General features: G+C 33.4%; 2 protein-coding genes across 3 annotated transcripts; both read right to left on the bottom strand.

The window, feature by feature from the left end:
- Window positions 1-977: 977 nt before the first annotated feature.
- Window positions 978-19311, bottom strand: LOC123715288 (protein Fer3-like). 2 transcript variants are annotated; one of them, XM_045670245.1, is made up of 8 exons: window positions 19081-19311; window positions 15638-15724; window positions 14570-14674; window positions 13687-13770; window positions 12512-12696; window positions 12003-12095; window positions 8855-8992; window positions 978-1675 (listed from the first exon to the last, which is right to left on the bottom strand). In XM_045670245.1, exons 2-8 carry the CDS (start codon window positions 15720-15722, stop codon window positions 1586-1588), a joined length of 780 nt encoding a protein of 259 aa, XP_045526201.1. In that variant the 5' UTR covers window positions 15723-15724; window positions 19081-19311; the 3' UTR covers window positions 978-1585. The 2 variants fall into 2 exon arrangements, with proteins under 2 accessions (XP_045526201.1, XP_045526202.1); XM_045670246.1 differs by lacking the exon at window positions 12003-12095.
- A 3072-nt stretch (window positions 19312-22383) lies between these two features.
- On the bottom strand, window positions 22384-27222 carry LOC123714920. Its single transcript, XM_045669584.1, has 3 exons — window positions 27095-27222; window positions 22914-25318; window positions 22384-22503 (listed from the first exon to the last, which is right to left on the bottom strand). Exon 2 carries the CDS (start codon window positions 25155-25157, stop codon window positions 22914-22916), a length of 2244 nt encoding a protein of 747 aa, XP_045525540.1. The 5' UTR covers window positions 25158-25318; window positions 27095-27222; the 3' UTR covers window positions 22384-22503.
- Window positions 27223-27238: the final 16 nt, after the last annotated feature.

The following is a 27238-nucleotide window of genomic DNA, read 5'->3' as shown; positions in this document are numbered from 1 at the left end:
AACTAAATAACACAAACACAAATGTAAAATACAGTTAACAGTAAACAAAGTACACACAAATAAATTTACCGTTTAGCTATTTCCTTAAAAAGCCTTATAGCGCTATGATCCCACGGACCAAGGGTCTCAACACCGAATGGGACAAAATCACTTTCCTCCGAGACCCCTGTACTTGCATGCATTTTTAAATACCATATCATAAAGCATGCTATTAGATGTTATATTATTTATTTATTATCACGTTATAAAATTACGTATGTACATAGATGTACCTATAATAATAACTTTCGCTTAAATATTTATGAGTGTGGGTGATAAAAAGAGGAGTTAGCAGCATAAAGAGATTACCAGTGAACTTCGTAAAAAACATAGAAATATTGATTTATATTCATATAAATCATTTGTATTGTGATAATATTGGTTTTAATTGTGTTTAGCCTACCAAACATAAACTTGCAAAAAACTTGGCGATTAAATATAGTGGCGCAGAATTTATTGCCAGTTCTTCTCTTCCGTTCTATGCCCTTGATTTGAGAACTGGCTGTAAATGTACGAGCATTTATTATCTATTGTTTGTTGACGTTCATAAGTGTACATTGTGTTATGTAAATGTATGTGATTTTGATTTTGGTCACGTGATCATTTCCAAACAAATTCAGGTCACTCCTGTTGCAAATGTTATTATTTATTTTAAAGCAAGTTCTATTTTTTATGTACGAGCCAATGCTGTACATTATTTTAACTCAGTCTTTCTTAGTTTTATAATCGTGCCGATTACAAATCGCCGTTAGGCCTGAGAGTAGAGCCCTTATTACTTAAGGCATCCTGATGACCCAGGTACCATACAATTTATTTAAAAAAACTATCTTTTTTGTTTCGGAGAGAATCGAAGTTTAGTAGAAAAACAATCTGACACATACGTTATTGGCAAATAAATGTAAATAAAACAATAATACAAATTGTATATTTTATTAAGGAATATTTTATATTTACAATTTTAATGCTAATTGACTACCTATAGACCAATAAAACCCGTTTAAGACAATCTCACTCGACCACGATCTAAGATTTTTTCTTCAGACATAATGCCCTTTAACATTTTTAACTTGATCGTATTAAGTGGGTATTACTGTTTATATACACAATATTCTTATAAATAGATTAAATTTCGTCTTATATATACATTTATTAGACATAGTTTAGAATATCGTAACTTTAGAGTTTGGCACGTTAAGGAGTTTGAAAAGGCTCGCGACCTAACACTTTTTTATTAAAAAAAAATTGTTCTTGCTCTTACAAAGTAGTTTTTTTTTAGGAATGGCGAATATTCCAGTCCGATATTGCTGAAACAGTTGTAGTTTGTAACCTTGAGATATGATTTTGGACCTAATAGTAACAGTATGATAATTATGTTCAAAATAGATTACGCTGCAAAGCATAAAATGTTTAATTTAATTTAAAAATCTTCTTTTCGAGAAATTCATAAGCAAAAAAACAAATTTCGGACACGAATAAAACACACAACATTGTAAATATCGTGTTTTTTTTATACTTCTTAGGAAGGCCACTAAAAGTTCTTATATGTTCAGCTTTGAAGATTCTGTTCGCTCTTCAGCTCCAAGGCCCACACGTGCTGCGGCCATCCCGTCCTACCTTTGCCTTTCTTGTCTGAGTTCTGGAAACAAATACTTCGATAAATATTGGATATTTTTTTAGATTCGTTGTACTAGGCCATAAAATAAAATTTTACTGAGAGGAATCTCATAACTAGTAAACAATCATTATTTTACAAAATTATATTGATTTTGAACGGAGTCATCGCAGACGTTTTTGTTCGAAATATTCTGAATAAAATAATAATTCACGTAGAAACTTGACGTTTGTTGTTTGTTTACAAGTAAGAAACGTCATAGGGACTACAACGCTAAATCTTGTCTAGAGAAGCGTATTCTTCGTGCGGGTTCTTGAAAGTATGAACATTTAATTTAATAAAAGCTTTAACATACTTAAAAATAACAATTTGTGTAGGTAAAGAAAACCTGTAACCCAACAAACTAAATCCTTTGTAGGGTTGGGCCTCAGATTTCTGTATCTCTTCATGAAGTCATCAAAAAGTTGTAGGCGTGTATGATCACCTACTTGGCTATTAGACTGACCAATGATGAAATAGATACGGAAATCTAAGGTCTAACAAGGTTAGAACCACTGAATACAATTAAATACATCTAACTTCGAAGTCCGCCTTAAAAGTCAAAAGACTTCCAACAGTGCGTCCTACCAGTGATGAGACTGGATCTCTTTTCCTGGGACAGAAGCTCCACGTCGCTCAACGGTTTATGCAGAGGGGTATGCGATCGAATTTTTAAAAAACAGATTCGGAGAAAAACTAAAGGCACTGCATAGCAAAGGCATGTAAACTTAAAGGGACGGAGTACATTGCTCGAAGAACGGATGGCCGATGGGGCAAAAAAGTCCTGGAGACCATTCGGCATTAGACACCTTCCCAAGTGGATGCAGAGCACCGGTGGTACTGGAAATTTAGGAGAGCTGACTATTCTCAGTCTAAAACGAACTAAGGAACGAAACGACATTTCTTTTATTAAAATAACGAACTTCATGACGTAACATCAACATTTATTTATTAAAATACAGATACTATCCTTACAAACCAATAAAAAAAACCTAAATTTAAAAAATGTTAAAAAATATTAATTCCATAAGATACACAATATCGTTACTTAGAACTCATTGCGAACATATAAATATGTCGATAGTGTTGGAGACAGCACTCTGTAGCAACGACGTTGTTAACGGGGATCTGTACAACAGATTCTGGTCCTTCGCAAACAACCTTGGCCTTCGCCGTCGCACATATATCTGAGTTCCTGAAGAACACTTGGGTTGCTCACCGACCCCCGCAACATTTTAACTACATGGGCAACTGTCCTAGTAACATAACAAGAAAGCGCGATCCCACGATCAATCCGCACAGACTGATGCATTTTATTATAATATTATCCGCCACAGATAACCGCTATTCGTAAAGTGCCACCGCCATATGTTAATCAATGAATGTTTGTCATTATTTTATGGGCACTTGAAACTAAATGACACATTTAATGCAAATAATTAAACAGATTTATTAATGCTAAATGATTTTGGCTTCTGATGTGATATTTTATGTATATATGCAAGAACTGAGGTGTGTATCGCGCAGCCCGGAAGCTAAGGGGAATAAATTTAAGGAATATTAAGAATTTCCATAGCGCAAAACCTGCATCATGAGCACATACAGAATAGGTATTAGCTATCGTTAAGTGTATTTAATAATTTTCAAATTTTGAAGTAAAACTTCTTTATCGGCGTTGGAAAAAAATTACCGTCACATTTTTCCGTTACATGCCATCTTTTTCTTGTCCCTACCACGGTTGATTCAAAGAGATTCGAAACAATTAATAACAAAAATATATAATAACGATAATGATACTAATAATAGTATTACAATTAATGAAACTCTGTAATAATCTTAGTAGTAATAAGGTACAATGAAATAATTGTATTATTTGTACTCATGTCTTTGATAATAAAATCGTTTTGTTAAACTTTATCTAATTAAACTCTATTTAACCAATTTCTGTAAAGTTGGATATAGTAGATCATTTTTCGACAAATAAGGTCATAAAGAAGTTTCACTTCTTACGTGCGTACACTGGTACACGCACACATTTATTTGTTTGCTAATTTTCGTAAATGTTTGAAGTTGTATATTTATTTCATGTTTATATATTTAATTGTTTTTGGTCATATATAATATGTTAGCTAAAAATAGAAACGAATCAAGAGAAGAAGATATATTAAGGAAGAGATGTTAAATAAATTGTGTTAGGGATGGCCACAAGTAATAAAAATAATTGTAGTATAATTTATATTTATTATTCAAGTTGTTTTCGCCACGTTGATAGAAAGAGTCCATGAAAAACGCTAATTAATAAATAGAGAATATAAATAAATCGTAAAAAGAGCCAACCAGGCTGGCGTACTTTGAGATTTTGTCATTGATCTAGATACCCTCTGGGGTAAACAAATTAACAAATGAGATGGGATATCTGTCCCATCTCATTTGTCCCATTCAGCAGAACAAGTTTTGGCCAAAGCAGATTGAGCATTCTAATAAACGGGCTTGGTATGGATATTTCCTCCCTTCACACTTTAAAATCGTTTAAAGTCAATGGAGCTACAACCCTTTTTTACGTCTGGGCCTCAGATTTTTGTTTCAGTTCATGATCATTTGTCAATCTAATAGGCAAGTAGGTGATCAGCCTCCTGTATCGACCATTTGTGTCTAAGGCAAGCTGGTTTCCTCACGATGATTTCCTTCACCGTTCGAGCTAATGTTAAATGCGCAGGGATGAGAATCGCACGCTGAAGCCAACACTGCTCAGCTCCGCTCTGCTTTAAAATCAATTATCGTATATTTTTTAAAATTTGTTTCTGTATGTTGTTTGCCTATATTTAATTAAATATTGTATTTTATTTTTCTTGTACCAATGTATGTGTGTCGTTGGACAGTTTTTATAAATAAATAATAACTCTTGAATAAGTCCTTCAGTGCTAAATATAATTATTACCAGTATCCGGTGAAACGATAAAAAAGTTACTGACTTTGACGTAAACCAGACACAGGTTGTAAACAGGAAGGGCGAGCACGTGTCGGTACCATAAACAAATTTAACAGGTACTTGACCTAGATACAAGGCGTTTCGACAAATAATTGCGATTTGATTTAAGCAAGATCAACTTTGTCATTCTACATTAAATAATATTATTATTAGAGCTTTATTAATGTGCGGCACATGGCAAGAGGAACAAAAATTTGGTGCAAAAAAGAACTAAACTGCTGCCCAAGGTACAGCAAACGAAACAGAGGGAGACAACTTAGAAGTAGTACATGGCAAAGAGTGGCCTGATTTGGATGAGGCCTTTGCCAAAACAGGCACACAGTTAAAATAATATAGAAATAGAATCGTGTTTAAATGTAAATGTATCTGAATTAAAGGTTATTATTATTAATAAATACAAAAATAGTATTGTATGGCCCCTATTAGGGTAAGGCCTTTGTCCATATTTTTCCATATCTTTTTCTTTTTGTCTCTCTTTTACAATGCATTCTTCAAATCTAATTGTCTTCTTTTGGGTGATAAGAAAACGTTGACGCATATTTTTAATGGTTGTGTGGTGGAGCGCCTTTTTTATTACTATTCTGTTAAATTAAATAATATTATCGTACTACAACTACATATATTTACGGTTTATACTTGAAATTTTTAAATAAATTTTTGCGATGTTATGATTGAGAATATTTAAAAATTTTATATTTTTATTTTACGATCGCCTTATGTCTTAAATATTCAGATAAGAAATCTATTATTATGTAGTAGGTATAATTTTTTTTTTAATATACAAAGTTTCTTTTCGTAAATTTGGTCCGTTGTGTATAAATAATGTATTAAATCTTTGGCTATATGTTCAGTTTAGTTGTTTTTGTTTTTACAAAAAAAAATCATATTAAATAAAATATTTTCAGTATAAATTTCTTAGTTTATTATCAAAATTTTCGAAAGCAACAATTTTATTAAATTTCTTTATAATTTTTCCCCAAGACTCAAACTCATCAAATGCCAAACAGCCCAGCTAAAAATAACAGAAACCAGATCCCCTTTTATTACGCTGCTAATCTAATAACACCACATGGCTCGACGCCCACAAATTAGGAAATACATTTCCCTTCTAGCAAACTTTTACATTTAACGAAAATGTATTATGAGAATTTATATTTATATGCTATTTAAAAAGAGTACCGAGAATTTTTTACGTCGGCTTTTTCTCTGCCTACACCCTCTGTCTTCTTTGCCGATGAATTTGTCTACCTATTAAAATTCAATGACGTGGAATAAGTGATACTTGTATCTTATGTTCCATAAACATATTTTATTTTATTTATATTAAAAGCAGTGTTGGCCTAGTGGCTTCAGCGTGCTCCTCTGACGACTTAGGTTTGATCCCCGGCACCGATGGAATTTCTTTCTATGGTATAGGTAACATTCGCTTGCCTTAGACCCAAAAAGTGGATAAATTAATAAATATAAAATTAAAACAAATTTAAAAAAAATTGCTTCCCGTGGCTTTCACGCTGGCCGCATTTCAGCACTAGCTCTGCGGTCACCGGTACTATCTACCAGGCGCCAACTTAAATCTTTAATTAGTGTCTGTGTACTTGAACCCCACGGCCCAGGTCTCTACTCCAAAGGGAGCAAAATCAAAGTAGAAGAAATCTTATATTTGAGTCGTTAGAGACCAGATAATAAATGGCTGAGATGTGAGCAGTGTTTGCCTTGTGGCTTCAGCGTGCGTCTCTCATCTCTGAGGTTCGTTCTCCTGGACACCAATGGACTTTCTGTCTATGTGCGCATTTAACATTAGCTCGAACGGTGCTGGAAAACATCGTGAGGGAACCGGCTTGCCTTAGACCCAAAAAGTCGACGTGCGTCAGACACAGAAGGCTGACCTACTTGTCTATTAGATTAACAAACGATCATGAAAAAGATACAGGAATCTGAGGCCCAGAGCTAAAAAGGTTGGAGCGCCAATGATTTATTTTTTATCATAAACGTTACATTAGCCGCACTGTCTAATATACATAATTTGAAGTGCATACACGTTATCTGCATCAATTAGGTAATTGAATACTAAAAATCCCACTTGAGACTTTCTCAAGGGAATGCACTCAGTGACGCCGTACAAGTGTTTTAGTCTGTGTATTGAATATTGTAAACGGTTAGGCGTGCAAGGCTGCAGTGAAGATTAGAAGTTGAAGAAGTTAAATAATAAATTAACATTTTACTAAAGAAAAAAAACACTAACGAAAGGAAAAAAAACAACAAAAAATATTAAATACACATAACTTAGTTATATCTGATTCGGGTGTGTTGTGTGCACTGCAGTTTTGGGCGTTAAGCTGTTTATCCTATATAAAAATGTCTTTCTGTTATGTAACATACATAGACAGAAAGTCTTGGTACATGCCTGGGGTTCGACTACACGTTCAGCTTTAGCCACGATATATGACGAATTTAAACCTATTGTACTATACATTAAATGTTAACTAAAAACTGGAACAACCTGTCACCTCCAATCCAAGGCATGGATTACGACAAATAAGCATATGTTAGCTTTTAGGATGAAAGTGGAAATTAGTTGTATTGTCACTTGATTTATGTTATTGACCTAACTATAAGTACAAGGTGTCTCAAAAGAAAGTTTATATTTTGTTGATCGATTTAAAAAATGTGTGCGTGTACTAGTGTACACACGTAAGAAGTGAAACTTATTTATGAGGTTATTTTTCGATAATCTACTATTATATATGCAACTTTACAGAAATTGGTTAAATAAAGTTAAATTAGATAAAGTTTAACAAAAGGCTTTTATCATGAATACAAATAATACAATTATTTTATTTTACTTCATTAATACTAAGATTATTACAGAATTTCATTAATTGTAATAGAATTATTACTATCATTGTTATCGTTATTATATATTTTTGTTATTAATGGCTTCGAATCTCTTCAAATCAACCGTGGTAGGGATAAGAAAAGATGGCGCGTAACCGAAAAATGTGACGGTAAATTTTTTCCAACGCCGATAAAGAAGTTTCACTTTAGTAGTATACACAACTTACAAAGCGTATATTTATTATTAAAGTACTCATTTTGGGAATTAATCTCTTAAAAATAATATCCTCGCGTTCGCGGTACTCGTTGAATCGAACAATAAAATTACTTATGTCGGCTTGGCAGGTGGACTCAGTGATGGCTGCCATTTCGTGTAATAGCATATTACATTCAAGGATTATATTCAAGATAAGAATGCTTGGAAACATGTTGGTTCCATAGGATAATCATAAAGCCTTGACAAAATCAAAATGCTTGCTAATCTAATATTATATAGTTTATTTTTATCTCACACACTGTTTTATTATTATTTTTGTATTACTCTTTAGTGTATAATATTCTACGGTTTCGATATTTGTAAATATATGACGAACATGTATACTAAAAATACAATAATTGACCTGTTTTATTCTAGGTGTACATTATCTTCTCATATAATTAATTGTTTAACTAATGTATACAGATATTGTAAATCCTACTTTAAAAGAGTAAGTGTGGAACTTCTTGCTCATTCTTCTCCACTGCAATTTCTTTTGGAAGGGGCAACTAGGATCATCTTTATATTTTATTTAATGTTCAAAATTGCCATTTTAGGTGGTCTAATTGCAATAAAGGATTTGACTTTGACTTGAAAAATCCATAGGGATTAAATCTGGACTGCGTGGATGCCAATTTATGTCACATTTCCTCTCATAAATTTGCCTGAGAGAATTTCACGAACTCGTGGCAGTGGCTGACTGGCGTATTGAGCTTCATTCTTGCACCAATTGAATTTTGTAGGGGTGTAGCTTTGCGTAAAATGTGGTGTTTCATTACACCGATCTATGCACATTAAAATGCAATATAAACTTTCTTTTGTCTTTTATATACATTAAAGAAATGTGTACGCACACACTAGTGTAAGGTACACACGTAAGAAGTGAAACTTGTGAATGATCTTACGTGTGTGATTGACCTTACCATATTTTTCAAATATGCAACGATACAGAAATTGGGTAAAGTAAAATTAGAAGCATTTATTGTATATTTCTTTTTTATTGACGTTCATAAGTGTACATTGTGTTACCTATATGAATAAATGATTTTTGTTATTATCTCTATAAAAAAATATTTAATAATACCTGTCCATGTTCATTTGTCCGTCTGCGTGGTGGATTGTGATGCAACTCGGCTCTGAAGCCTCCCGCCGGTTCACCGTCACTCTCTAACACCTTCAATAAGTAAGAGATGTAGGATGTCGCCAGTCGCAGTGTCTTTATCTGTGGAACATATCAGTTTTTTGTATCTGTCAATTGTCAACTTATGACTTTACTGTTTGAATTTGTAGGATATATCGAAAGGTGCGGACAGTTTTGTGATCAATGTTTTAATTTTTGTTTTTGAAATAGCAAATACGATAACGATTAATAAAAACAAATTTTAAGTTTAGACCCTGTGGCAGCACCTTTAACGATGGCAGCATTTCCTCGCTATTGCGATACTTATTTGTTGAGAAAGAAAATTGTAAATACCTGCTATATGATTGATTGTTACGATTACTAATAAACATGTCTAAACATTCCTTTTTAAATATGTTAAGGACCTGTACTGAGAGTGGCAGAAAGTGGAACAGGCTAGGCAACTAATGAAAAGTCGTCAAACTCAAACAACTTTATTCATATAGAAAAGAAAAGAAAATTCATCAGAAAAGAAGTTAAATTATTTGTAAATTAACTACCAGTTCACAAGTCAAGGGCGTAGAGCGGGCAAGAAACTCTCCGCCACTCTTTTTAATCGCCAAGTCAAACAAATTGTTTGAACTGGAGCATCAATCCCAAAGATCATTTAAATAATCGTCAAATTTATAAAAGCATCGATCCACGTCATCTGCCTAGCTGTTTGATTAACTGGCTGAATATCTTTCCGGCCGTCAGTTAAACGGCGCTGTTTAGTTAAAAGGCTAGGCTGTACATTGAATGGCTTATTAAGTTAGTTAATTGCGGATAGGCAAAAAAATCGCAAGCTATAGGCGTCGTTTGGGAATTTAGATTAAAATTGGAAAATCAATGGTCTCGCATGGGTGAACAATTTATTTATTATTTTTAAAATAATAAGGTTGAACGAATTTTTATTTCTTTTTAGTTTATTCGTATACAAATAATATATAAGATATAAATAGGGTACTAAATACATTATATTATATACATATATAATATAATAACTAAATTATATTATTAAAAGGGTTCCCTTTAGGCAAGTTTCCGAAGATACCTTAAACTAAGCTACCTTTGAATAGCTAGACTAATACTTTGCCTGTCAACTAACCTTTTTGGTGTTTTGATATAAGTTAATCCATGTAAAATATTATGTTTTTAATTTATACTATGCCTAGAATTATTATTTCTTTATAAAGTTGTTTATGAGTGAATTAAAAAAAAATCTTTTGATTAAGTATAGATGTGATAAAACCTTTAAAATTTAAATACACGAGTGTTGGCGAAAAGTTGACGAAAGGACAAATTCTGTTTTTGACATACGGGAGCCAGACTTAGCAGTAAGTCTCGTTTTTTATAGAATAGGAGAGCAAACAAACCGCAAAATGGGACGCCCAAAAAAGCAGTAAAATTACACCCATTTTTAGTGGACGCCTTCCCTCTCTTTGCGAGAGGAATATACTTGCAATACTAGCAGTTGGAGGTGGTTTCTCTCAGTAAATCCTACCGGAAGTCGATTCCACAGGTTATTAATGTCTGATTCCTACCCTTAGTTATTATCAGTGCCAGTTAGCCACGTAACAAGCAAATGCTACGGGCCCCATGCTTCAACATACCAATAACCGTTATAAGACATCACTTGCACTTAAAAATCTAAAACTCGATTTAGTCACGTTAAATCGTAAAAATGAGTAGGTATTTTACAAACTTTTACCGTAATGTTTAATTATAAACGACATATTTTGACTAGCAACTATATCACATCTACATAAGCTAAAACTCATTTCCCTAGAACATATTAAGGCAGCGTTCGTACGAAATGCTTTCGTTTGAACATTTTAATTCCGACGAAACATTATTGTAAATATAGCGTGACAATCAAATAACGCGGATTTTTGTTGGTATAAGAATTGTTTAAATTGGTTCAGTACATCCAGAGATTCAACCTCACAAACTTCACCTTTTCATATAGATTACGCTTATCAAAATAACTTTATCCTATAAGTTATTTTGATAAGCGTTACCAAGAAAAGATGGTGTATTCTAAATTTACACTTACTAACTGGCAAGAAACTCTCCGCCACTCTTTTTAATCGCCAAATTTTGAGTCATACAAATTGTTTGAACCGAAGCAAATCAATCCCAAGGATTAGTTAGGATCGTTTTCATATTGGTCAAATTTATAAAAAAAGCTTTATTGATTAATTTACAGTTAGAAAGAGTTCAATACGATAGAAAATCAAAATTAAAATTGATAACAAGCGTAATATTTTTTACATATTTATTAGTCCCACCAAACGTCTTTTGTCTTTGAATACCATACGTTAATAAGTTTAAAATTGTTTGACTATTTCTATTCCGGCTTGCGTTGCCATAGAGGTTTTTGCTATGACAAAATCCATATGACGAGCTTTTTTTCTATTATAAAATACAGTATACTCTCGATAATTTGAGTATTTTCCGGTTCCTTGATAAATTGAATAAAATCAATGTTAATTGGTCCCCTCGGTAGCAAGGTGAAGGAATAGTCTTGCTCACCAACGTGTGATAATTTGAAGCCTGGCCTTCCCTACTCGCTATAATTTCAAGTGTTTAATATACCTGTCAATTGTTTACGTTACGTTCATTATGCGCTTGCGCCACGTCTATATCTCTTCCACTCGAAGACGACAGAGTATAATAATTTTATCGATGTTTTGTTATTACATAGTCACGTTAAACTATCGTCACTGAAGCGACTTTACAGACTATATTTTTTAATTAGACAATGATAGGCTGTAGTCACTCACTCAAACAAAGAATACGGATTTTATTTCGAAAAAGAAATAATATTAATACATATAGAAACAATAAATCGCGAATTTTGATGAAGCTCATAATTTTAACTCATATTTTCAGCTCTTGGTAATTTGATGTTTAGATCCCTGGAGATACAAATTATCGAGAGTTGACTGTATATAGACGTGCGACAAATTTAAATCTAACACAGACGGGTTTTTATCTATGGTACTTGAAATACCTATTCTAGAATAGAAAAATAACTAGGGGAAGTTTTAAAAATATATTAAAATCATACCTTGGACAGTTTTGTATCGGGCGGGACATTAGGTATACGGCCCCTTAGGTCAGTAAATGCTGTGTTTATGTTTTGAGTACGACGTCTTTCTTTCTATAGACAATACATAGACTAACATTTATTTTTTGAATGTCTTTCATAAATCAAATCAAATAAGTTTTTCATAAAAAACGTGCCTTGTATAATGAAAACGACCAATATTTTTACAATATTGAAAAAATTACGGATTTCGGACTTAATACGTAAGAATATTATTTCTGTGTACTTTTTTTGATGTTCTGTGCTTTAGGAATTCAAAAAAGACAAGAACCTTAAAGCATATCAATACAATACAAAAATATTTACAGTTGACCATTACTTACCACATTAGTTTAAAAAAAATAACAAATCTATGGGTAACATTCACCTGTCACTGCTATCAAAATCCTAAACCATTTTGACAGCGAGTGACATTTAGCTAAGTCTCGTCTTAAAATCCGAGTGTGTAATTTACAAATGTTATAATTCACCTTTGACAGTTTCGTATCCGGCGGCACATTCGGTATACACTCCCTCAAGTCTGTGAACGCTGTGTTTATACTCTGTGTTCGTCGCCTTTCCTTTTTATTAGCTGTGGTTCTCCGTTTGACAACTCGAACGAACGACGGCTGCGCGCGGTCGTAGCGTGGCAGAGACTGCATGTCGCAGTCCATTCCTAAAACAGACGCAAAATATTTATTTCATTCATTTACATAAATACTTAGATTATCCTTACAGACTATGCCAATACTATAATATCCAAAAAAATCAAATATTAAAGTCATAATATACACAATATCGCTACTGTAAAGTCACTCTACGAACATATAAATATGTCTAAAGTCGGAGACAGCATTTAGTAAGCACAACATCTTTAACGGGGATCTGTGCAACAGACTGGTTCTGGTTTTGGTTCCACCTAGGTACAAGCCCGAGTTCTTGGAGAACACTTGGGTTGCTACCACCCTACGACTTTCAGTAAGTCCCGTCTGGTTCCCAATTTATTGTACCCCACCATCCCAAAGACAAATAATGTTGGGTACATTAATAATAGGAGTTACCAAACAGTCAATTAATTTACTATATACTAGCGGACCCGACAGACGTTGTCCTGACTTAAGTATGAATATTGAATTTCGAATCGGTATAATTAACTAAAAATGCTTTATGATACATTCTTTGTTTGTTTTTTCTAGCGCGAATATAAATAGTTTTGTTGGTATCCCGACACGGGAGCAGGCCATGTGAAAAACATGGATATTCAAGATAAATGCCAAAAACAATTAGCGACTGTAATTATTTTATATGTATTTAATCAATATAATAACTCAGATCGAACCATTTGTTTTAACCGATATTAATTTTTCTTACATCCTCATTGACGATATTTGCAGCACGCATTTTGTCATTGTTATGTCAAACGCCATACGGTTATGCAACAAAAGTATCCTTAATTTTTCTAATTTTCCGCGCAATTTCCCTATTTTTTTCTTTCATAAGAACTATCTCCTGACAATAAAAAATACAACAAAAAGAATTAGCGAAATCGGTCCAGCCGTTCACGCGTGATGCCGTGACCAAGGGAAATAGGGATTCATTTATATATATACAGATGATTCTGTATATTAATTAATTAATTATTATTATTTTATAAATATTTATTTACCTGCATTTTGTGAAAAATTATGATGTATGATATTATGATGGAATCCTTCATACGACTCGTTCGATACTTGCATTTCGTCGTAGCCTGTAACAAAAAGAATTTATGATTTTTTAAAATCTAATAGGAGGCAACCGGGCAGGAGGCACATCTGATGTTAAGTAATACCGCCGCCCATGGATACTCACATTGCCAGAAAGCTCGCAAGTGCGTACCGGCATTCCAAGAATTGGCACGCTCTTTTCTAGAAGGACTTTAAGTCGAATTGGTTCGGAAACACTTCAGTGGGAAGGTTCCACATAGTGGGGTGCGTGGCAAAAACTACCTTAAAAACGCTCAGTTGTAGACCGACGGACGTCGAGGTGATACAGACGGTATTTTGTGTTCTGCCTTGACGTCCTTACTATTAGTCCGAATAACTCTTCTGACAATCTCCATGGTAAATATGGTAGAAGATGCAGAGAGACCCCTCATCTCTACGAAACGCCAAGCCGCACGGAGAGTGACTGGTCGTAGACGATTACGAGATGGACTACAGCCACAGTCTAGTTCCCATATAACCTGGCATTAATTCACGGAAGAAGTTTCATTGCAGAAAAGAGTTGGTCTAGTGGTTTCAACGTGCAACACTGCTACCTGAAACCTACGACAGGATCATTCCCCGCTGTGCACCAATGTACTTTTAGCAAGAGTAAACTTACACTAAAAAGACGATTGTGTGTGTCAGATAGAGAAGATTGATCGCCTACTTGCCTATTAAAAATGATTACGGGACAGATATAAAAATATGAGGCCTAGAACTAAAAAGGTACGTACGTGATTGGTATGCAGCGTTTCTATCAATATCCGTACCGTATTAAATTTAAATTTTATGTAAATTGCTCACCATAATTTCTGCTAATAAAATTAGCTTCATGATACATATCTTGGGAATCGAACTCGTGAATTTCACCCGAGTTGGGCCAGTAGATACCACCGTCCATTGGACTACCTAAAATAAAATTATATCAAAGTTATTGACACTTCTGATGCAGATATAACTATTAATAATAATAACTAATGCAGTATACTAATGGGACTAGTGGTTTCTCGAATCCAATAAATGTGTCTGCTATTACTGGAACAAACATTTATATAAATAATACTAAAGGATACGTGTAACAAAAAAATCTAATAATATAAAAAAGCTTTCAGTGCAATTTGCCGGGCTGATTTGTGAATCTAAGACATTCAGGGCGCCACCCAAACGCATAAAAAATTATTTCAAATCGGTCCAGCCGCTTAAGAGGAGTTCAGTGACATACACACGTACAGTAGAATTATATATATATATATATATATATATATATATATAATATCTTACAAATTTGTCTAATCCAGAAGATTATGATATACAAAATTAACAAAGAAATCATCTTTTGATTCTTAGTGCCATCGAACGAAATACAAAAACCTTAAGAAAACACTTTTTAAACGGATTGAAGCTATGTATTATATTATTATTATAAATTTATAATTATTTACATATTTTAAAATTTTCCGACGTTTCGCGTGCTTTAGAGCCTGGTCACGGTGACTGAAGACAAAAGGTGTTAAATGTCAAAAGTATTTTTTCTGCAAAAACCCGTCATCTTTTAGTCAATACCAACTCCGGGGAAATAAATACAGATAACACAACTTTCTCTACAGCTCTGATACTTTACTATGTACAAAAACCTTTTAAAAGCCCATGCGTACTGTCAATACTAGAAGGTTCGCAAGTGCGTTGTCTATTAAGAACTGGAACGCTCTTTCTTAATGGACCCTAAGTCGAATTGGTTCAGAAATACTTCAGTGGGCAGCTTTCACATAGTGGTGGCTGTTTAACGACGGTGATATACGGTTGGAATTTCGTATTCCTTGACCTCTGATGATTAATCTCGTTAGGTATTAATCCGAACATTTCTCATTTTACCTTGATGTGTTTGTTGACAGTAAAATGGCGGTTCATATCTATCGAAGCCTTCGTCTGGGGGAGTGGTACTACCGTAACTCGACATATCTGGAATAAAAGATGTTATTTTAAACCAAGTTTTTGCTATGAAATTATTCAACATCCAGCCTGGTTACACACAAACCTGTGGTATTACCTCCTTTGACCTTGGCTCAGATTTTAAATTTACTTATATATATCAAAATCAATTCTAAATGATAAGTACCTAAATGTTATTATTTTACGCCCACATTTTTTCCAATTTATCAATTTAATATCATATCCATTGTACCTATCCCATTTATCAAAATCTGTCACCTCATTGATGAACTCAATGTAATATACTTCTCATATATATATATATATACACATTTGATCATTTCGTTTATAATTATGTCTACAATAAATATCCTTTATTAAACCTAAACATAAACTAAAATTTTTTTAACAGGCAGAATATGCGAAGTTTTATCAAATTCAAACTCAAACCACTCTATCGTATGATTAGCCTAAGCATTAGCCAGTTTACTGCATGTTACAAACGCTACGGCTTTATATTTCAGGCCGCTAGTTAAACGGCGCTGCTTAGTTAAAAGGCTAGGCTGTTAAATGAACGGCTTAATACGCTTGGTTGCGACATATATTTTAATGTATCGTATGTAATAATAATAATTCAGTGGCGCTAGACTATGGGTCTTTCCTAGAATCGAGATGAGGCTTGTTGTTGATGAGGTGTTTATTACATACAGGGCTTCTGTATGTAATAAACACCCTCTTTATTACGACAGTGTCTTTGTTTAAGTTGCAGAGACTAAGAGACCGCGTGTTCGCAAATCTAAAAATCATGAAATCACAAAATGATGCGAATATCAAAGAAAGATAATGTACACAAAATATTAATAATTCATTCATTCATGCTTTGTTTCACGTTTCTCACATCATCACAATGCAAAAAACCATTGAGGAGTCTGCTTAAAAGGAGTATTATGGATAACGACACAGCCTCACTTTCACACCATCATACAAGATGGCCGAGTTAGGTAAATGTATTGATTTTCTTTTTCTTTTGAAATTTATTCCATCTTTGCCTATATCTTTAGTATATATTGTTTTTTGTTCAAAAAATACAGTAAACGTAATAAATAAAACTCATTAATTAATGTTGGTTATTAAAAACGATAATGACACACTTATTATGATCTCACCATCGACTGGAATACGATACGGAAAGAAAGTGAATAGGAGATGATGATCCCTTTAAAGTAAGAAAGAGAAAACAGATTAAGAAACATTGGACTTTGTGTAATGTCATGTGTGTGTATGTGTGTAATATAATTTATAAAGTAACACTAGAAAGTTTGGTTGGGAGATTACTTAAGATGTCATTTCCTCGCTGTATTGTTATACTTATTCGTTAATAAAAGCACCAGCTCTGGGATTACCTATCTCCTACCAGGTGCCAACTAAAATCTTTAATTAGCGCCTAGGCTCAAGAGTTTCTACTCCAAACTCACACTCACACTTCTTCGCCTTTTACAAAGAAATACATATAAAAAACAGGTTACATAAGTAATTAGGCAACGGGCGGGCTCATCGCTAACAAGCGATTTCTTCCAGGCAACCCTAATATGGGACAATAAAAAAAAGAAACACCTACAGAAGTGCATAACAATAACAAAAAACACAAGAACAAGTAACACTAATAAATAACTAAAATAAAGTCAAATCTAAAGAAAAAGATATATATATATATATATATATATATATATATATATATATATATATATATATATTAATTATAATAAGTATAAACAAAAATGTACAATCTAATACAAGGGTTAACTGAGTTATAATTATTATATATTATGTTGTAATTACGAGGCAGAAGAAAAATTATCAAAAAGAAGATGTTTCAATAAATTTAAAGACCGAGCTCGTCTGATATACCTTAGTAAGGAATTTCATAGCAGAATACTTTGCCCAGTAAAGGAGGAGTGATAGAATTCAGTTTTATGTATTAGATGTATGTGTTGGAAATGAATCTTTAGATTTATTAAATACTTTTTAGTGAATTAAGTCTTTTCAAAACCTATTTACATGTAAAATCTCGTAACATCGAAACCGGCAACGCAATAAACATATGATAAGCCTATAAAACACATATGCCCAGCACATTTGTCTGTTTATGTTATGAAGCTTGTGTCAAAACTGAATTTCGATTGACTGTTTTTGTTAAAACGTCAATATCAGACATGGTATGAGGTACCTCAGGATTGGGTTCCGATGTACCCATCAAGTATGGTGACAAATGATTTCCATTTTCACCAGAATTGGTTCTCGATGGAGAGGAATCGCCGAAACTGAAGTACTTGAAAGGTGGAGTTGTAAAGATTTGAGGTTGGACTGGTTGCACCAGTGACTCCAGAGCTGGTACTTTCCTTAACGAATAAGTGTCGCCATACAGTGAGGAAATGCCATCATTATAGGTACAGCACAGGAAGCACTATTATTATCTAAAAGATATTATTTATGATTTAAGACCTCTTTAAGAGCAAACGCATCTCCATCTTTAGCATCTGCGAAACATCAACATGTTTTTGTGTAAAACAAAATAATATAACAATTAAATACTTACTATGGATGTAAATGACAGATGCATTTGCTCTTAAAGAGGTCTTAGATAAGAAATAATCTCTTATTGGGGCTTAAATTATTATAGGTATGAAGATCCTATTATGTTCTGCACACACGTTACCCTTGGGTCTTAAAATCGGTTAATACCAATGGATTAATTATTATTAACACTCTTATAGGGACGGATCTCTCTCTATTCAGTAGGTAGCTCATGTCTGATCGTGGACAGAAAGGAAACATTTGGAGCGGACTGTTTCTCCGGTTTCTATGCAGCACCTCTATTATGACAGTGTATTTTGAGGACGATGAGTCTTTTACTTGATCGGTCCATCTGGTTGGTGAATCTTTATCTTTTGTGTTATCAACCGCGATCAGTTTCCCAAATTCTCATGGCCTCTGCGCATTGTACGGCAGGATTTAGATCCTGCCTAAATAGCATTTAAGAGATTTTTGGTGTATCCCGTATGACCTCTGACCGTCTTTTATGTTTTATTTTAGTAAGGTACTGTAAATAACATTAAAGTAACAAATTCAATCCGAGGTCAAGACCTCTAAAGCGTTGTAGCGCCACTACGTTATTATAATATATACTTATTTAAAATTGTCTGAACTGTCATAGAGAGACAAAAAAATCGAAAAATTGAATGCCAAAGACTATAAACCGTTGTTATTTATAATATTATTTATTTAAAACAATTTGTATTTTCATAGAAAACGTCATTTACTATAGAATATAAATAAGTAAATATTAATTAAATGTTGAACATAATTTTATTGATTGAAAGACTTACCCAATAAATATTAATAAATATTTATTATTTTATCACAGACAATCACGATATAGAAATATCACATCACTTTTTATTATAACGCACGGTTAGTGTGAATTCACTTTTTACACATAATAAAAATATATTTTTCTTTTTCTTTACCATATAAAACGATTACACTAACACTGACAGTTAATATAAAACTAACTTCACGCAATGACAGGATAATACGCGGGAAACGACAAAAGAGGTCGGGCTCTAAACAAATACTAGAGATGAATTTGGGTGTCCTTATTCTGATTGGTTACACGAATGGGCGGAGTTTCATTCATTTTATCTTCGTTTTATAACGTCGTAAGCGTCCATATATTTTTAGACGTTCCACTTGAACTTTTTTAGAGACGACTTGAGACTATAGACAAATAAATTGCTCTACTGTCTACTAACAAGTAGCTTATCTGCATGGATAAGAATTTTTTTGTTAAAACGTTTTTAGTGACAGGTAAAACTTTTTAAGAAGAAAATGTGTTGATGTATTTTTAACGTGCCCGTGTATTTTTTTTAAATAAAAAAAATGCGCTTAATCTATAATCATAAAAACTAAATTAACCTAATTTAACTAAAATCATAATCTTCCTAAATTCCATTTTTATAATAAAGCCATTTGATTGGTGTACATACTGGCCAATCACATCGCGTTTCCGATTGGGCGGAAGCAGGACGTTTATCGCGCAAACAAAATATACTTTCGTGATAGCTACTTAATCTAAGTGTCTGGTAACATTAATTTGCTTTATTTGTAATTATTTTTACACAAGTGACTCATTGGTTACGCCTCTAGGAATCAAAAATGAACAAATACTGTATGTAAAATCCAATAAATATTTGACGGAGTCGGACTTGTGTTTGTGTGTTTTTGGTTCCGCCATTATAGTTACCATCACGCCAAGGAAAAATATGAATAAAATTTCTTTTTTTTTACACAAAAATGCAGACGTTTAGCCACAGTCTCACCTAATGTAAAGTGAGATGTGGTCTATGGAAGGGCACGCCTGCCCAGGAGAAGTCTGTTTAACCGCCTAATTCTAGAGATGGTCGCCGACCACTAACTGTTTTAAAGCACAAGAAACTTATATTACAAGAAAACAAACAAAGGTATAATGGTTATCGTTTTTTAATTTATGTTAGTAAACAATACAATATCTATAGATATGTGGAGGAAGGAGCATCCTCGACCAATGTATAACACTGACCGAAGGCCCGTGGCCCAGTGGCTAAGTTGAACTTATACTTAACGGTCGAAATTTTGTCGCCTTTTAGTGTATGACGTCATCGCAGTGATTATAGATTGTAGATGCGTCTACAGAATTTCGAGGGTTTTATTTAGGTATAGATTATACATATAAAAATTACAGTGCATAAAAATTCTTCCCTAGTAAAATGTAGCCTAGTGGCTTCAGTGTGCGACTCGCATCATCATCATCACTGAGGTCTTAGGTTCGAGCCCCAGCTGTTCAACAATAAAATTTCTATATGCGCATTTAACACTCGCTCGTTTTTTTAATACACTGGTCTTCACTTAATGTTAAGTGATACCACCGCCCATGGACACTCGCACTGCCATAGGATTGCAAGCGCTACCGGCCTTTTAAGAATTGGTACGCTCCTTTCTTGAAGGGCTCTTAAGGTGAATAGGTTCGGAAATAAATCGATGAGTACCTGGTTCCACATAGTGTCGAGGTGATATGAATGGAATTTCGTATTCTGCCTTGACGTCCGATGGTGAAACTCAGCTTCTTCTAAATAACTCTAAATACTCTCCGTGGTAAATGCTATGGGAGATGCAGAGATACCCCACATCCCTTCGCAACGCTAATGGATCGCTCGTTGACGATTCGAACCGCTCTTCGTTGAATACGTACTGTGATAAACAATAGTCAGGTTAGAAAAAACAAATGATCACGAAACAGGTACAGATATTAGTGTGTTGGTTTTGTGAGTACGTGTTTGAGTATATATTAGAAAGTTTAAACTGTATATCAAGAAAAAACTCGATGTACGCACTGATTACCTACTTGGGTAGGCAAAATCAATGAAGACAAAAATTTTAACTGAACTAAGGAATATAACGCCATACTTTTATTGTTTCGTAATTCTAAATAAATATCAGAACGATTAGCAGAACGAACAATGTTTTTTTATACCTTGGTATAGTTATAAATGTAAAATTAGTCAACGCCATATACCTATTTCTTGTTACAAAATGGAATGGGTTGACACACAGCCTGGGATATCTAGATTCTACATGTCTTTATTTTTTAGTAATCAATTGTTTCTATTATTACCATAAATATATAGTCTATAATCTATATGAACACAGAGTACAAATTGTTCATGCTAAAGAAGCCAATAATTTCATTATAAAATCATATTTACACTATTTTAACTTAAATTAAACATAAAACTGCCGTAGTTATTTCGCTCGTGTTTATATAACTGTTGGTTTTTATGAATAACAAGGTTTCTCTTGATGCATTCTATTTAGCAATATGGATGCCCCTGTACTATTTTTAAACTGTTAATTGGTTACCCTAAATGTTAAGAAGCATCAGAACGCACTTGGAAATATGTTATAGAGTTGTAAAATACGTCAGTCACTGTAATATAAGCGATACGACCCTTTCGCCTATGAATATTAGAAAAGCGTCGGAGTTTAGAGGAATTAAAAAACCGTACCTCAGTAATTTGATAGTTACATTTATACCTGCAATAAAAAAATCAGTTAACAAAGTCGACTCTCGAGTTAAAATACTGAATAACGCCATCTAGTGTTGTGGTAAGAAGCGTAAACACTTAGAAAAAATATATTAGTATTGAAGAACCATACATAACCTAGTTTAAAACGGTCAATAGATGGCGCGAAACATAATTTTCATTGAATGTTTAATTTTTAAGGTCGGATTTTTTTAGAAAGACCATCTAACGCGTTTGCACTCCTTATAACGCCGAGATTTCTCAAGCTTCCGTAGAAATTCTCAAGAATTTCCGTAGTATGAAATTTATAACGATTTGTCAATTCCATAATTAGTTTTGTGTTGTCTTGTAAACAATTTATTTTACGAGAATACTTTTACAAGGCTATTTCTTATTACTGAGGGGGTGCTGTACTGGCTAATGTATTTAACATTGATCAGAACACAGAAAAGTTTTGGGATAAAATCCTTACAACCATAGTTGTTTTTCAGATAATGTTACCTTCGAATACTAAGATGTGGATATATATCTTATATGGGTATATAGCATGTTAAAATAAAAGGCCATAGATAAATTATAAAATTATTATTTCATTATTAAAATCTTCATTTGTGTAAAACATAATATCCACCAATGTATAAAATGGTGTATGATTCATCGGGTACAGAGGTACATAACATACATACATATCTGAAACAAAGGAGAAGTGTGATGAGTATAAAAATGTTAGAATCTATTGACAATTAAAGGTAATAGGTTGGTCATAAGGAAGCTAGGTATAGACAACATCTATGTAAAATACAACATTGAGGAAACTCCATAATATTAACTGAAATGTTCCAAAGTAATATCTATGCAGGTAACTACGAAAGCAATACATTTCATATTATGTATGTCAGAAAATGTTTTACACTTCAGTGAAACCACATGAATATATTAAAAATTATATTAAATATAAATTAACAAATAATACAACCAAAACTTTTTGCATGTGCATCTTTTACAGTTAAATTTTTTTAAGTGTAGTAGTTTAATCAATAGGCTACACCCTATTCAAAAGAACTTTGTACCTATATCTAAAGTAGAAAATTTTAACTTACTCATTCAATAGCAGACGCTTCCAAACTAACATAGCTGGCCCCCATATTCTCCTTATGCCGTGGCGAGGCCACATGGCGCTTGGCATTCTCTCCTTCATCAATATCACTAGCACAGACACCACACTTTAAGATTCCAAACACGTTATACACATATTTATTACGGGACAGCATATTGATATTATGCTTTAATTCCAAATAAAATCTAAACACATTTTCTGAATTTAATCTCTGCTTGAAGTGCTCAGCGTACACCAGATGGTTAAGTAGAGAACGTATAGAATTTGAATTACTTCCACAAACAGTGCAGACAAACTGGGCTCCTTCAGTATGCAATATGTAGTTACCATTCATGTAAACACTAATTATGTCTCCCTTGTTCGATTTCACTCTGTTCTCGGCAATGGCTGTTTGGTGATTTATGTCAGATAGAATATGTTTCACGGCATCAGATGTATCAGGGAATGATTGATCACAGATTGCACACTTGTTGTTGTGTATCTCGTTGGCTTCTAGAAGTTTTAAGTCTTCCTCTGGGTATAAAGCAGAGCGAATGAGCTTCGAAATTGTCTCAATATGCATAGAGCTATCAAAGTGTTCAACAATGGCGGAAAATGATGGCAAAGCAACATATACAGGACAAATAGTGCAGACAAAGAAATTTCCAAAACTTGCGTAGTATTCTGCGGGCCGGCAGTGATTTTTATAAAGCATAGCTAGTTTGTGAGGTGCTGCATTTCTCAAATGTTTCTTTTGGCGTATATGATTAAACAGTACCTGCCGAGGTCCTTTAAGTACCATTTCACAACATGAACAGTAGTTGGAGACCTTTCCCGATGGCTTAATAAAGTTTTCTATAACCACATGGTCTCGATTATGTAATGGTTTGCCAACACTGGCTAGGAATTTAGCCCAATCAAGACTTTTTGGACCCCACTCATCCTGCCCTGCCTCTGAATTGGTTTTCCTCCTGTATATTTTATCAGAAAGTCTACCAAGATGAGTTTCATCTAAAATGTGTAACACAACTTCATTAGAATCAATTGAAGTCTTGCAAAGGTTGCAATAAAATCCATTTCTATCGTGGTGTACGCTATGTTCATTCAAGAACTTTCTATTTATGTCCTTAATGTTCTCAATGGTTGATTCTTGCACACAAAATGGTATGTGTTTGTCACCTTGTAGAATGCACGTCAAGTTGTGAATATGGGTGTCGCTAAATATATGATTTAAAACACTGTCATACCTAAATCTTAAGGTATAATACTCGCAAGCCATACAAAAAAATGCAAGTTTCCCTGTACGGTCGTCAACTAATGTAAGTAACTTGTGATTCTTAAGCAATTTCACTACAAGATTCTCTATAGGCCCGTAGTAACGGTACTTCTTAAGTTGGTTCTTAAATGTTTTTTCAGGCACATCGGTTTCATCGTTTTCAAACGATTTATTCGCATCGGACGCGAAGTTTTGGTTAACATTATCCTTGATACTCATAATTATAGGCGCAACGGAACTTGTCTGTCCGGAGAAGTCAGTCATATTTATATCCTGACACAACTTATCATAGACACCTTGGTAAAATTTCACAGCAGCATCAATACTAGCTTCAGAATTGTCAGGTAGAAGTCTGACCAAGGATGCTTCAAGCTTTCCTGAGAACATTTTATCCAACCTTTCAGTAGGTTTTACCAATTTCATTAAACTTTCGATGTTTTGCGTTGGGGTTTCTCCGCACTCTAGAGCAGACAGTCGCCTAGACATATTTGGCAGGATTACTGGCTCAGCGACATCGATACTCTCTCTTTTGAGTTTAGGCTGATGTACTTCCAAGTTAAAGTGGCGTTGGAGCGACTCCATTAATGGTTCTTCATCGTTAACTTCAATTTCAATGTTACAGTCAGCACAAATATGGACAGGCTTGGCATTTTCAACGCTCAGTTCAGATTTCAATAATTCAGGAACTTCGCTGACTGGTAAGCTGTTGAATCTCTGCCGCTGAAGACTGCTCTTCTTTTCCGTAGTGAAGATATACTCAACTTCAACGCCTTCACGAGTTGTTAAGAATATCTTTCTGTGAGTGTCATCGAGATTTTTGAGATAACGCAAGACAATTTTACTTTCCTGCGTCTTAGGATCATGGATGACGTTACGGAAGTGGTTCGCTAGTCGCCTCACATCGTCGACTTTTCTAAATGAAAGTACCGTCAATTCGGATACCCCTCTTCTGATTTCTTCTATATCAGTCATGATTTATATTGCCAAAAACCCTATGGAATTGAAAGAAAAGACGTTTCTTGGATAGCCAAGATTTGAGTCAGATGGTGTGCCCGTACGGATGGATGTTGCGCTGTGCCGAAAGAGGTTGTTGTAATTTTTGACTGATTTGAACTATCACCGCATAGCAAGATCTGGAATAAAAAAAATTGAATTTAATATAAATCAGTTAAGAAACAACTGCCGGTCCAAAAAGACACTCACTTGTTCTGTTTTTATAACAATAAGAGATTCAGCCCTAAGTACACCAACATTCAACATTTTATAATAACCCTTATTGCAAAGCGTTAATATTTATATTTGTATATATTAGTACAGATTAACAGAAATTAGTCTTGTTTTTATGATAGAGGAATTAGTTTTATTGTATTATACATAAACAGGTATATTAATACTATGTAAAGTAAATGAATAATAACTATTTAAATAATAATAATATTAATCTTATTAGTATAAGCCAGACCCAGGAATTCATAATCCAGAAATAATATATTAAATATGATGTGTGAATAGTAAATACCACGAACCTATAATGTTAATGAAAAATACAAGTGTAAAACTACAATATATGATAAAATATTTAAAAAAGTCCAGACATGCAGGCGGACGAGGCAGTCCATAATTAATATTTGTGCTTTTAGTTATTACGTAAACAGTATTTCTGGCAATATATTAAATATATGTAATACCATATAATAGCTTATTCACCACAAAGTAATGTTTAAATATAAATATGATCAATAACAGGCAGAGGTTACCATATCAATATCAAAATAAGTCTTAATCTACAAACAAATAGGCAAACACTTTTAGCATATTCCAGTTCAAAAGTTTGTCATTTCCTATGAAATAATGTAGTACAGTTTTATGCTCTTTATAGTATTTTTTATATTATGTGTAGGTAGTTCTTATTATTTAATGAGGTAGTATGTAGTCTGTATTAAGTTTAGTTTTTAGTGTGTAATGCTCCCATTTTCCAACCACATACACATATGTTAATAAAAGTAACCATAAAACTATGGTGTGTTTAACTAATTACTACTCAATTGTCACTTCTTTTAAATATATCTGGCCAATTATTTAACCTACCTACCTTACAGTCAATGAACGTGTTGTAAGTCCGATTTCTTGAACTTCACTACTTATTATTATAAAAGTGGATTACAAAATTACTTCTGTTATAGAGCTCTACAGTATTTAAGTATTCCAAACCAATCTACATTCTTATAAACAATACCAAAACATTTTTCCTTATTCCCAGTAATGTACTAACAATTTGTACTCAAGAAGAAAATCAGTTTTACTTGTCAATTACACTGTAAGCCTATTATAAACATTGTTTATTTAAAGTAATAAGTATACAAAGTTTAATAAGAGGGTAAGTGAAAAAAGTTTTATGGAAGTTTCATATTTCTTAAATTCACAACATCAATGAATTAATTTCTGCTATCAATGAAATAGAATTATAACTACTTCAATTTTAAACTATCCAATAATCTAATAATTATAAGTTGTTTATAAGAATATTTCAGTTACTTCTACACGAATATAGCTACTTTATACTACTAGTTTCGTAATAGTTTTAGATTTTTCCAGTATTTACATATTACATCTGAGATGTCACTAATATAAGAAATAGATAAACAATACGTCACTAATGCGCAATCTTGTTTGGTACCATATCACCTCTAAACCTATAATATAAAGTTGGTCCGAGATATTGAATTATTGATTACTAAGTATACAAACGCATATATGGCGAGATTTTAAACAGGAGTCGTAATGTAAAGCCAATATAAGAAATGTTGTACGTTGAGGTTAGAATGATGTTGCATTTACCTGAGAAGTGGACAAAGACATTCTTTGTAAATATTAACACGAATCACATAATGAAAGGATCTGAATATTACCTGAAAGTCTTGATTTTGTGCATGGCAGCAAGAACCGCCTATAAAAATTGTACGGGCATTTGGTGACAGCTTTGTGGTGACATGATAAAAAAATTCGATTCACGATTTGATAGGTCATCGGTAATAGATTTTTATTTCATAGAC

This window comes from Pieris brassicae, chromosome 10, assembly GCF_905147105.1.
Source record: "Pieris brassicae chromosome 10, ilPieBrab1.1, whole genome shotgun sequence".
NCBI lineage: Eukaryota > Metazoa > Arthropoda > Insecta > Lepidoptera > Pieridae > Pieris > Pieris brassicae.
The sequence above is the reverse complement of the archived record's forward strand: the minus strand, read 5'-3'. Positions and strand labels throughout refer to the sequence as shown.